At 34.2% G+C, this 13,682-nt stretch overlaps 1 protein-coding gene across 1 annotated transcript; it reads left to right on the forward strand.

Annotated features, from left to right (window-relative positions):
- The first annotated feature begins 3,772 nt into the window (after window positions 1–3,772).
- On the forward strand, window positions 3,773–5,674 carry LOC133315299 (cytochrome P450 78A3-like). Its single transcript, XM_061516897.1, has 2 exons — window positions 3,773–4,831; window positions 5,051–5,674. Exons 1-2 carry the CDS (start codon window positions 3,773–3,775, stop codon window positions 5,672–5,674), a joined length of 1,683 nt encoding a protein of 560 aa, XP_061372881.1.
- The last annotated feature ends 8,008 nt before the right edge of the window (window positions 5,675–13,682 follow it).

Genomic DNA, 13,682 nt, shown 5'->3' on the forward strand with positions numbered 1-13,682 from the left:
CTTAGATCAACTAATGAGAAATTACTTTAGCTTAATTAGTAATTTTGAGTTCAAATTTTTGTGAATGCAATTGCATTAAAACTTGATAAGGAGAGCTTTGCCACCTATATAATCATATAGGACTTGAATCAAATTAGTTGAATATTCAATAAACCAATGTATAATATAAAAAAAAAATGTTTCTCCCAAATCCCAAAAGTTGCGATCTCAATTTAGATTAGTATCAACTAAACAGTAAAAAATTGTTGAAATATATTTGTTGTATATTATCGATTTTTTACATCAGTATATATCAATATATAGAATAGAATTATATTGACAATTTTTTTTTTACAAATTATACTATGTTTGACCGGTAATACTCTACTCAAGAGTGTATTACCGGTCAGACATAATGTATTTATAAGAATTTATAAATAAAATATTTGTACATATAACCTTCCTCCAATATATATAATGTAAGAGAATTATAGCATAGATGTATTAAATAAATTTTTTGTGACACTAAAAGGGGTGTATTGGATTAGAATTTAAAAAAAAAAAATTGAGATAAAAAATCTTACAGATTTTAAAAGACATTTTAGAATTGGAGAAACTTTGTAGACTTTTTTAAAAGACTTCTTTTACAATCATAGGATTGGATTTTAAAGAATTTTAACAGATTTCATAAGATTTGAAAGGACAATATGGATTTATAAGATTTTACAAAACCATATGAATTTTTAACAAACATTCAAAATTACAAGAGTCAATACAAAAGGGAAAGGTTATACTTACAACCTATTTTTGTTTACAACATTTTACAATCATATCTTAACCATTGATTTCCGTCAATCAACGGTTATCATTCATTGCAAATTAAATATTAATTAATGAGTTTGATTTGCGAAAATAATAACCATTGATTGACGAAAATCAACGGTTAAGATATGGTTGTAAAAGGTTGTAGACAAAAATAGGTTGTAAGTATAATCTTCCCCATAAAAAAAATAACAAAGAAATACAATGAAATTAATAAAAAAAAGTAAAACCAAATATAATTTTTAACAAATATTCAAAATTACTAAATAACAACTTTTCACATATCTAATGGGTTGAAAATCATCTTCTTCATTTGGTATCAAAGTTATGCATATATGAGTATAAGACCCAATTTTTTAATTATAAAAATAATTTTAAATTTGCATATAGAACCTAAAGTTCATGATAAAATTTCGTTTGCAAATTTTTGCAATTGATCTTAAAAACCTTGGGGTTTTTGGAATTTTCTAACCATATATCATATACATATTTTCATTGAATATTAAGAAAATTTTGGGTTTAATTACATGAAAGTTTATAAAATTTCTCAAAAAAATTTCAATCGATACATTGAAACCTTAAATTGCTTTGGGGCTTTTGAGAAACAAGCTTTTAGTTATCTATTGACTCAAAAATTATTTGAAATCGTTTCCTACAGTGAAGGAATTTCGTTCATGAATGTATTGTTACGAAATATAGGGTTCATATTATGAAAGTTTTCATCTTTCTTTAAATTGATATTATTTCATTGATATAAAACGAAAATAATACGAAAGTTCTCCTGTTATTTTTTCATTGTTTTATGTTGTTTTTAATACAAAAATCACACATTTTTGTGCCAAGAAAAACCGCGACCCATAACTTGAAAAATCACTTTTTAAACTTCCAAAATTTCTAAAAAATGGCTCAAAAATATGTTATTTTTGAGATAGATTATATTAAAATCTTATTGATTTGTTGTTTTTGAGTTATTTTGTGACGAAAGTCGCTCAAAAATATGTTTTTTTTTTAGTTTTGACGAAGCTCTCATGGCAGAACTCAATTTCGAGCAGTCAACCTATCAAAGAAAGAAGAAAACACTGCAATAGAAGAATCTCACGAAATCCTAGGAGTTTGGGTGAGATTGTAAGAGAGGCATCGTATTTATATTTTTCACTAAAAAGTCTCACGAAAATCACACCAATAGAAAATCCATTAAATTCGTCGAATTTTTGAATACTACGATTGTTTAAAATCATGATTGAATACCAACAGATTTGGACGGATTCGAAAATAATCTTTTAAAATTCTAATCGAATACTACATGACTTTTTTTCAATCCATTAAAATCCCAATCGAATACCAACGAATTTTTTTGTCTAAAAACAATCCATTAAAATTCTTTGAAATCTCAATCCAATATATTCCCCAAGTAGAATCACATAATAAAAAGTCTCCGTGAACAAGATAATATGTATACGGGTAACATTAATCCTTCGTGCTATCTTAAAAATGAAAAAAGAAGAAGATATTAACAACTTAATTTTAGCTGAAAATCAAAGAAAAATGTTTAAAAACAGATTGGGTGTAAACAGTAAACACACCAAAGCGAGTAGGGTGCGTGCGGCCACCCCTACCACTTGACCCCAACTGTGGGATCTTACTTATTCCCAGATTTCGTCCACAGTCGTGGCGAGAAATTTTTGAAATGTTGCGGACTACCAAAATTTTTGGTGCTCTTTTTTTTTTGGTAAAAAATATTATTTTTAAATTCTATTCTTTTTTTATATTTTTCACTCAATTTTCTTTTATTTTTCTTTTTGTGCTCTCGGATCACGAAAGAAACGCGGCGGTAGGAGTGGCAAAACGGGTGAATCGGGTGACCCACCTTGACCCGCCAAAAGTGGGTTGGCCCGCTCGACCCCACCTCTTGAATGTTAGTTAAAAACCTCAAACAGCCCCGTTTTATGGCGAGTTAGAGGGTTGGCGGATCAATCTGTCTAAAAAATAAAAAATAGTTAAAAGTAAAAATAAATTATATTTTATTAATATTATAATATTATTTATTTTATATCACTTATTTTTTAATTTTTTTCAATCTTAAGTTTAAATATATGCTAATATTCATTTAGACATTCTTTACAAACTTATTTTTTTATCCATATATAGACTATTTTTATTATAAAAATTTTTTTTTTTATCTTTTTTAGAGATTTTTGAGATAACAAAAAATTAGATATCACCGAAATTTAAAAATAAATAAAATACTATATAATAGTAATAAAAAAAATTGACGCGACAAACCAACCTGACGCCAACCAATGCTATCCAACATAGCGGGTCGAATTTAACCTATATTGCCCACTTATACTTGGCGGCGCAGCTCTTGAAGTTTGTTTTAAAAACCGCAAATTTTCAATAATAGCTGGCCCCACAACTTAAATTGCCTAATTAATTTATAATAATAGTCTGCTTATCAATTGGCATTAATGCATTATACATTATTTTCCGTTATTAGCAATAATGAATAGTGAGAGTAAGTAAGATTTTAATTTTTGTTCCGTTATACGGTCTATGGTACATTGGAAATGGATTTTCTAATATGAAAATTCACATAATTATATAATGTGGGGAATCATAATCATACAAAGGTAAATCAACGGTTATGATTTCATAACTACTTATTTTATCATTTTTCTCTCTCCTTCTTTTTTACTATTGATTCACCTTTGTATGGTTATGATTCCCCACGTTAGATGGTAATTTTCACAATGGCACACAGTACAGTGTGTTGTATAGTATGAGCACATAACGGTTATACTTTTCGTTCTCTTGATTTTCCTGTATCACCCACTTCTCCCCTCCCCTATATATTCCCCAACAAACCTCCATGAATATTTGCCTCTCTCTCACGGAACCACAATCAATCTATTACAACAAAACCAAACCCAACCCAACCCAACCCAACCCTTTCTCTCATTCCCCACGATCGATGACGATGACCGACATTGATCATAAACTCTGGATCGTTGCTTTGGCCTCTAAATGCACACAAGAAAACCTTGCATGGTCTCTTATGATCATGGCCTTACTCTGGTTAACCATGACTTTCTTTTACTGGTCTCACCCAGGTGGTCCTGCCTGGGGCAAGTACTACAGCTATTACTACTATTCCACCTTGAGAAAATTCCCATCACTTCCTTCACTAGCTACTGCTGCTAGTACTAGTACTAGTAGTAGTACCTCTGGCTCTGTCTTAGAGCAAAACAACGCAAACACTATGATTCCTGGTCCCAAAGGGTGGCCTTTGATTGGAAGCATGACTCTCATGACTTGTCTTGCCCACCACCGTATTGGGACAGCCGCAATCGCATGCAGAGGAAAGAGGCTCATGGCCTTTAGCCTCGGCGAAACCCGTGCCATCGTCACGTGCCACCCTGACGTTGCTAAGGAGATTCTCAACAGCTCCGTCTTCGCTGATCGCCCCGTCAAAGAATCTGCATACAGCCTCATGTTCAACAGAGCAATCGGGTTTGCCCCTTACGGTGTTTACTGGCGAACCCTCAGGCGAATCGCCGCCACTCACCTCTTCTGCCCAAGGCAAATCAAAGCCTCCGAGTTGCAGCGGTCTATAATCGCCGCCCAAATGGTTGACATGTTTAAAAACAACAGTCAACAGAGCTCACGTGTTCGGGAAGTGCTCAAGAAAGGGTCGCTGAATAACATGATGTGCTCGGTGTTTGGACAGCAGTATAAGCTGCACCAGTCAAACAGTGAAATAGAAGAGCTTAGAGGTTTAGTGGATGAAGGGTATGACTTGTTGGGTTTATTTAATTGGGGTGACCATCTTCCTTGGCTTGCGCATTTCGATGCTCAAAAAATCCGGTTCAGGTGCTCCAATCTCGTCCCCAAGGTGAACCGGTTCGTCACTAGAATAATTGCCCAACACCGAACCCATAAAACCCAAACCAACCAGGATTTCGTTGACGTCTTGCTCTCCCTCCAAGGACCCGATCAATTATCCGACTCCGATATGATCGCCGTACTTTGGGTAAATATAATTTATTTATTTATTTATTTTATTACTTGAATGAATTAACTCTTCTTTAATTGCATAAACATCCATTTGATTATTATGCAATGAGATTTATATGGAATTACAATATGAACGCTAGTGTTTATACGTATAAGATGAATACAAAATGTGTGTATTTTTTGCAAAATAATTTAGTGAAAATACAGACACCAAAATGTTTTGTCGTTTGCGCAGGAAATGATATTTAGGGGGACAGACACAGTGGCAGTTTTGATCGAGTGGATACTAGCGAGGATGGTGCTTCATCCTGATGTGCAGTCCAAGGTTCAAGCGGAGCTCGATGCGGTTGTTGGGAGGTCACGCGCCGTCGCGGAGGATGACGTGGCGGCGATGGTATACCTTCCGGCGGTGGTGAAGGAAGTGTTGAGGTTGCACCCTCCTGGCCCACTTCTGTCGTGGGCCCGCTTGTCCATCAGCGATACGACCATTGATGGGTATCACGTGCCTGCCGGGACCACTGCTATGGTGAACATGTGGGCTATTTGCAGGGACCCACATGTGTGGAGGGACCCGCTCGAATTTATGCCAGAGAGGTTCCTCGCTGCAGAAGGAGGAGATACCGAGTTCTCAGTTTTCGGGTCGGATCTCAGGCTGGCTCCGTTTGGGTCGGGTAGGAGGGTATGCCCCGGGAAGATGCTGGGGTTGGTTACAGTGAGCTTTTGGGTGGCGTCGCTTTTACACGAGTATGAATGGCTACCGTCTGATGAGAACGAAGTTGATCTATCAGAGGTCCTGAGGCTCTCTTGCGAAATGGCTAACCCTCTCACCGTTAAAGTGCGCCCTAGGCGTGGGTTATAATAGGGAACAAGAAAGAATGAGAGGTAGAAAATATAACAATAAAAAAGACAGAAAAAAAGTGAGTTGGTGATAGATATATAAAAAACCATGGTAGCCACAAAATGATGAACGAGGTTTTCTCTATCTCTATTATGGCTCTTCAGGTTTTCTCCTTTTTAATTTGATGGTTAAGTGTCAACGTGTCTTGTTCCCATTGTAATACTAGTTAAATTAATACAAGTTTTTAATTTACTTCAATATGTCATCCCGTGTTAATTAAAAAAAATATATATACCAATTAACTAACGGGATGATTTAATTTAACTGTGGAGGAACATGTGATGTGTGGATAAGTGCGGTCTGAATTGAATACAACCTAATCAAAATTAAAAATAAAAATAAATAACGTGCAACTAACATCCAAAAGCAGAAGAATCTAACATCCAAAAGCAGAAGAATTGGCACTCATCAGCATCGCAAGGGAAAAAATCTAATCCACGCACACCCTTTATTCATCCGAGACATATGCAACTCTCAATAAAATGCCTAGATGCTAAATCCTTTGGGGGCGTTTGGTTCAGGAAATTTTTTTGGAATAGTAGGGTAGGGAAATGAGATAGATAGAGAAATGATTGGAAAGATAGATAAAGTGAGATAGGTAGAAAAATGTAAAAAAAAGTTGTTTGGTGGGGAAAAACTTTACTGGGAAAATTAGGTAACTTTATGAAATCAACAGTGCATTAAAAGCCAGATAATCGATTTTTCAAATTGGGTTTCTAAACAGTGCGGATATCTATCTTTTTCATAAATCCAGACAAATTGGATAGATGGGTTTTTGGTGAAAAACTTTGAAACAAACATGGTATTTCTAAAAGTCATACTTGAGAAACATAGATATCATCTAAAAAAACTCCCAACCAAACACCACCTTGATGTCTATTTTAACAAATGGGAAAGGCTTAGAAACGACACCAACAAATGTTATCAGTTAGGAATCTGAGCCCTTCATTTGGCGAGCGCACACACGTATTTATTTAAGTATGTACAATGATATAAATCCAATTCCCTGAACGGGCCTCTATCTATTATGTAGGACCCGTCAAATTGGCACTATGCAGTCAGTCACAAACACAAACCTTGCTCTAATCTGCTCTTCACAAAGTACATGGTTCTCTTGGCTTTCTAGTTTATGGTCACTCTTGCACACAACCACATCTCCATTACAGTGGTGGGGGTTACACCAGTAGTTTTCTTGTCCTCCATCCACGTATGACGGTCTATATTAGAACCTCTTTCTTTTTCACAAATTGGACCACCCTGATCCGTGTGTAATTTTTTTTTTTTTTGTTAAAAAAATAGTAGAAAGGACAGATTAATCTACTACTTTTGATATGGGCATCGATGATATGGTTGGGAACAATTCCTTTAACCAATTGACCTAACTTGGGTTGATCGTATGTAAAATTTTCAAATGAGAGGTATTGTAGATTTGTATTGATTTCAAACTAATGTTTGTAATTGACAGGAGAGAGGTACAATCTTACACAAATTTAGCAGCTACAAAATGGAATGTTCTATTTATTACAATACTTCGGTTTTTTTTTTTGGACAATATGAAATCAATGTCATGTGAAGCGGGTTTGCTCCTATTTTAATGAAATTGGTTACTATCATAGTGGTATGATAGGTAAAAGAGTGTATAAATGATGACCACCAAGGACATTTCAGAAAGTTTTCTAGTCATTAGCTATAACCATCGGAAGTGAATTCCATTTCCATTATGTTGACCAAGGTCAACAATTATCATGGTCTTGGCAACCAAGACATTTTTCTTAGTCATCTGAATTAGGGGTAACTTTTTTTCTTTAAAAAAAAAATAGATTTGCTTCTAGATATTTGCATTTTGCAATTATTATAATATTTTTTTTCCTGTTAAACTACCATATATTCTCTTCTTTATGAAGCTAAATTTCACTTTTTTTTGTTTTTCTTTAGATCATCTGTTCTTTGACCTTTTTTCTTCTCTATAGTCGAGAGATTAGATACGAATGCGAAATCTCTTCAACTTTAATAAGAAACTTTTTCTGTTAGACAAAGTGACACACTCGGAACAAGACAGTTCCCTATCATATATGAACTCCATAGTTAATAGTTTATCAGAACAAGCACGTTTATGGTCTTAACTGGGTGGGCCCAATCATGGTGGCTTGCCTTGCTAAGAATCCAAGTCCATTAAATATCATGTTCTAATTTTTTCGGAAACAAAATGAATATTGCAATGGACAACTCCAATTCTATGGAGGACAAAGATAAAAGATATTGATGTTTTTGTTGTGTCTGGCAAAGTTTTTCTCTCCTGTTTTTTCCTTTTTTATTGATAAAAATATTCCCCATTTACTCTCTACAGTACACCATGAATAAGGAATGTAATGAATTTTGATGTTTAGTTGACAAGAATCTAACTTTTCTCATCAGCAGAATTGGGCTTAAAGAAGGCTTGATTGATTATAGACAGAAAAATACTTTTCACTACGATTTACTTTATACATACGGTTTGGGCTCTAGCCTCTAGCCTCTAGATAGTTATGTACTTGAAATAATATAGAAGCGCACACACATCGGAACTAAACACTTAACACCAAGCATAAATGTTTAATTATATTGATTGTCACATCATCTTTCGCTTAAACATTGATTAAAATTTTGCAAGTACTGATCAGAAGATGAAACGGATTGCGTTTAGCAAGCGTCATCGTCTAATTAACAGTTAATTATGTTTTAAGAATGTATTACCAACCGGCACTTTGTTTTCATAACTGTTTTTTTGCAAGAAATATAATCAAAATCGTCTTTGCCTTATTCAGAAGGCTGCTTTATAGCCTCTAAAAGCCCAAGTAAAATGCATCTGCTTTAAATGTATGAATAATATTATGTGCCAAACTAATATAAGATGTCCATCACTAATTGTTATCATTAATCATATCCAGTGTTGGCTAATCTTGGTTCACTTCTGGCTTTTTAAATTGAGTAATCGATGACATCAAACAAAGTTTAAACAGCTAGGCATTACGTGTACCGTGCTTAAATTGTTTTGCCCATTTGGCTCATGTTATTAAGACGGTTGAAAGTAACACATGGAGCCCATGACAATAACAGATAATTAGACCTTTCCTCGTAGTGAATTCGACAAAGACTTCCCAACAATTCATTATGATATATACATCAATTAAAAAGTTAGCCTCGTGTAAAGCCTTAACATGACCCTCGGTCTCCCTTAGTTTAGGCTTGGCCTATATATTTCACTAGACAGAGACACTGACCCAAAAGCGAATCCTAGCACTAGGAACAAAAGGGTGACTTCCCTTGTTTGGATAAGGAGAAAGAAAAGCAGTTTACAAAATTAACATGGTTTCCGACATGCCAATGTATTTCAAATCCATTTCAATCTGATTACTCGTCTGGAAATATACTTGGTGCTTGTATATACGAGTTGGTTTGCTAACTATACGTGTGTAGCTGTTCTGTTTCAATTTAAGGACTATAAGATTAAATTATATGTCAAAATAAAATAAAAAATTTGTGTCTAACTGAGGCCACGAAGAAGAGGATAATGATTCTTTCTTTGGAGTTGTGACATTTAAACGTTACGATTCTATATATATTTCATTGGGATCAACTATCGAAGTACAAACAAGTAGAGCCAAGTATGTTATGATCACAACGGAATTTATATACAAATCAGGAAGATGAACTAGTTTTAATTTAACAACAAAGTTGCCTACAGTTATACATTATTGATGTGATTTCCTGATAAAACTATGTATTTTGAAGGTTCACCAATAATTCAGGGTTTCGTTAGTGCTGAGTGTAGTTGTACATTTAATGGTTTGGGACTGAAATTGTGTTAGAAAAAACGCATTACAAAATGAACACAAGGATATTTACTCAGCCTAATCAGAAAGATTAATTATGGTCAAGATGGACCGTACTAATATTCCCTTACTGATTTGGACATAATCGTCCCATGCCGACTTTACTACTTTCCTATGTGTTTGTTCGGTGAACTTGAATATTCGCGGCATCTAATCTGATTAACCCTCCGACCAATTAATTTGGCATATCCCCAAAATCTAGCAGATTTGAGACACAATTAATGAAGATAATCAAACCAGTGAGTTCTTAGCAATATCACTTGGTGCAATAATTTGGGTTTGATTGACCCAAGATGATCTACTTTAGCCCAAAAGATTTTCTTTTACACGAAAGAGGAACTTAGCACAACTGTACCAATCAGAGAGACTATATTGTCTTTTCATCTTTAGAATTATATAGATAAGCAGAATTATTGGTATTTACTAAGAACTGAAAATAGGTGTGCCTTTGAACTAACTTTCCAAAGTATTTGCATTATTCTGGACTTAGCTGTATAAAATCGGGCAAGTGCAGCAATTCAAAATTAGGTTATATTCAATCAAGAAAAAAATCTTAGGTTACTCGTATCAGCAAATATGACATTTTAGGAGCCCGAAACCAAATACAGCAAGGCAAAAATACTCAAGTCTCAGGTTAGTGGATCGATTTGTGCTAAGTTGCACACCAAATGAATTATACTTAACAGCATGGCTTGTAGAGGAAAATTAGTATTTTATTGACAGTTCATGTTTTTCTATTACTTATAGGAATGCCTTTGCTTCTATCTCGGTCTCATTTCTTATGGACTATATCGTCTTCGTTGTCCTTGTGTATTTGGACAAAACTCAACGGACTAATCAAATAGGAATTATATGAAGTTATAAACCACTATTCATGCATACTTCTTGCAAACAATGAACGTTATTGATTGATATGTGTCCAGCATACGGTGTTTTCTAAGTTAAAAGAAGCAAGAAATTAATCATAAATGGTTGAAAATAGTTCATAAATGTTATAAATATTGATTATTCTTTTTCAATTATTCTCTCACTCAATTTATATATTTTGACAGCAAAAAACATAGAAAAGAAGCAAAAAGAGATAAGTCCACATTGCATGTCCCGCGCAAACTGCGCGGTGAATGGAGCGATCCGCGCCATAAGACTAGTTACTCTCTATTTCTCCGTGCGATTTGCGCCAAATTGGCGCGATTTGCGCGGGTGATATTAATTTTTTTTTATCTGATGCGAATTGTACTGAGAAAGGCCGAATTGAGGGTAATTTTGGAAGATGGTTTTCCTAAACCTAATAAGAAGATCAAAAACACATAGAGTAAGTGACTTTTTGGCGACAGAGAAAAGAAAGATAACAGAGAATAGAGAATTCTTGAGAGCTTCTTGGAGTTTTTGAAGAATCGGGCGATCAAGACTGAGGATCATCACCTTATTCTTTTTCATTAGGTTCTGAGTTTTATTTTCATTTACATTTAATTTGTCATACATGAATATGTCTGGCTAGTCTTCTATTATTGTGGTAAGGGTCACAACTCTTAATGTGAACCCCTTGTAGTTTGGTTAACTTTACATTTGTTTATTCCAATTGAGTTTATTTTCCTTTGTTCTTCATCTCATAATTCTTCTAGAACCGATTACTCTATTGGGATTGCGAGGGTTAGGGTTTTCAATAGGGATATTGAAATTCTAATTCTTGACAAAAGGCAAAATAACTATTCATGTATGCACTAGGGATAGGGTACATGAACCGCAAACATTAAGGATTCACTGGTTCAAAGGCTTAACTTGAAAAGGAATTTCTAAGGGATTAGGATTCTAATAGGGTTAATAAAGTTAAAGTTACTAAAGAATTAGAGCTTAACTAATCATTTAAAATATGGTGAATCGTTTGATCAATGGTTAAATTAAACGTAAACGTTAATTCAGGTTACAAGGTGGGGATCATAAAGGTGTTTGCGTCTCTTCACCGCAATATTTTCTCAACCATTAATCTTTTGTTCTTGAGTTTAAAAAAGAATTTTGGAAACTATTTATGCTTTCTAGATTGTTCGTGTTTTCCACAAATCACATTTGTTCTTTAAATCAATTTATTTAATCCGACAAGAAAGGAATAGTTATAATAAATTTGGTGCCTCAATCCTCGTGAAAACGATACTCTACTTATCATTTTATTACTTGAAATGATCGGTACACTTGCCGATTTCGCAACATTGATAATAATAATAAAAAAAAACACTAATGTATTAGGTCAAATATAAGGTTGACATACATTTGTGATTTATTTGTTGCTTCAATGATTTGAAATATTTGTTACTCTACTCATTTTCCAGGGAGTGGTCTTACAAATTTGCTTATGAAATGGATTAAAAATTGAATAAATAAATCAAACTCGGATGTGGTTCAAACGAAAGGAATAAATAAACCGTTTAATTTGTCATTATAAATGTACTAATATTATATTAGCACTTTATTGAATGAATTTAACTATATTAAAAATGGGTCAAGTTATATTTACAAAAAATTTGTTTACAAACTCACTTATGTATTCCGGAAGTGCAAACACTTAAATGTGTATTCCCTAAAGTACTGAGTTTGTAAACAAAAATTTGTAAATATAACACTTTCTTTTAATAATTGTATAATTTATCAAATTTATTGAAAAAATGTGGTAATACACAGTTAAATCTACTTGTAAAAGTTTTTTCATCAACGTAAAAGCATGAAAAAATGTTACCCGAAACCTATAAAACAGATGATGGCAACAGTAAACACATGATTCTTTATCCTATCAAATTTTTTTATACTCCATATAAAAAAATGTAGCTTTAAACTTTACAAATAAAAGATGCTTAATGACCAAAAAATTAAGGTGAGGTTGTGTTGCAATTGCCTTCGACCGACAAAGATTTCATGCGTATAAAGTGGAGATTATAACGCGACAACAAATATTCAATTAAATAGAAAACAAAACAAAGGGGACAAATTGGTTTGTAGGTTGTGAGTTGCAACTGTTTGTCAACTCATTTATTTGGGCCAACCAGAATTTACATCTACTTAATAATGCCCCCTATATCTCACAAAGAAAGAGAGGTACAACTAGGTTAGCACCTAAAAATGGTAGAGCGGGGGGACCCAATCTTAAAATAAGCTTTGACGATTCTAGCCTCTATCTCAAGCTGGGGACCAAACCACTTTGATTACTTTCAGAAACTTGGGATAAGAATTATACAGTTAAGGAACTTATAAATGGCACTTGAAAAGTAAAAAAACATAATTTTCACTAGTGTGGTTTTATATGGACAGGTCGAGAAAGAAATTTTCCTAGATTTTCAATCATCAAAACCATTCGTTCTTGGGTGGAAGAGCTTCTACGGTTACTGGCTTCTCGCAAGGTGAAGAGTCCTTGGTTTCCGATTGATTAGGCTTACTTGCAACGGTTATATTTATGGTATTGGGTGTGACAGCTGACAGGCATCGATGTGTTCATCAAAAGCAAGTTATCTAGCGTCTAACATAATGCATATAGAAGTAACGGAAAAAAACCATTTCGCCCCAAAAAAATACGGGTTTTTGACCGAAAAAAAAACAAATTTCAAAAAAATCTACGTGTTTAGTTCGTTGACCAAACGTTTTACCAGACTAATGCAAGAAGACACGTTTCAGGTGGTTACACGTTTAGTCGCGCAACTGACACATGCGCGTTTCTGACAAATCTGAACACGTCTGTACCAAATACGTGTCTGAACACGTTTGTACCAGGTGCGTGTTTCTGACAAGTCTGACGAGCACAATACCAAGATAGGTCATATTCAGGCATGCATGTCGCGTTAAAGTCAGAAACGCACACCTGATACATACGTGTTCAGATTTGTCAGAAACGTGCATGTGTCAGGTGCGTGACTAAATGCGTAACCACCTGAAACGCGTCTTCCTGCATTAGTCCGGTAGAACATTCGGTCAACGGACTAAACGGGTGAATTTTTTTAAAATTTGCTTTTTTTTTTGTCAAAACCCCCAAAAAAATACATATATTCATGGCACAGGCTTAGAGCCCCATATAATAACGCAAACAAGAAAGATACACAGTACTGGGTGTTTATGAC

This window comes from Gastrolobium bilobum, unplaced genomic scaffold (assembly GCF_033153095.1).
Source record: "Gastrolobium bilobum isolate Gb01-03AN ecotype WA unplaced genomic scaffold, APGP_CSIRO_Gbil_v1 utg1030, whole genome shotgun sequence".
NCBI classification, from domain to species: Eukaryota; Viridiplantae; Streptophyta; class Magnoliopsida; order Fabales; family Fabaceae; genus Gastrolobium; species Gastrolobium bilobum.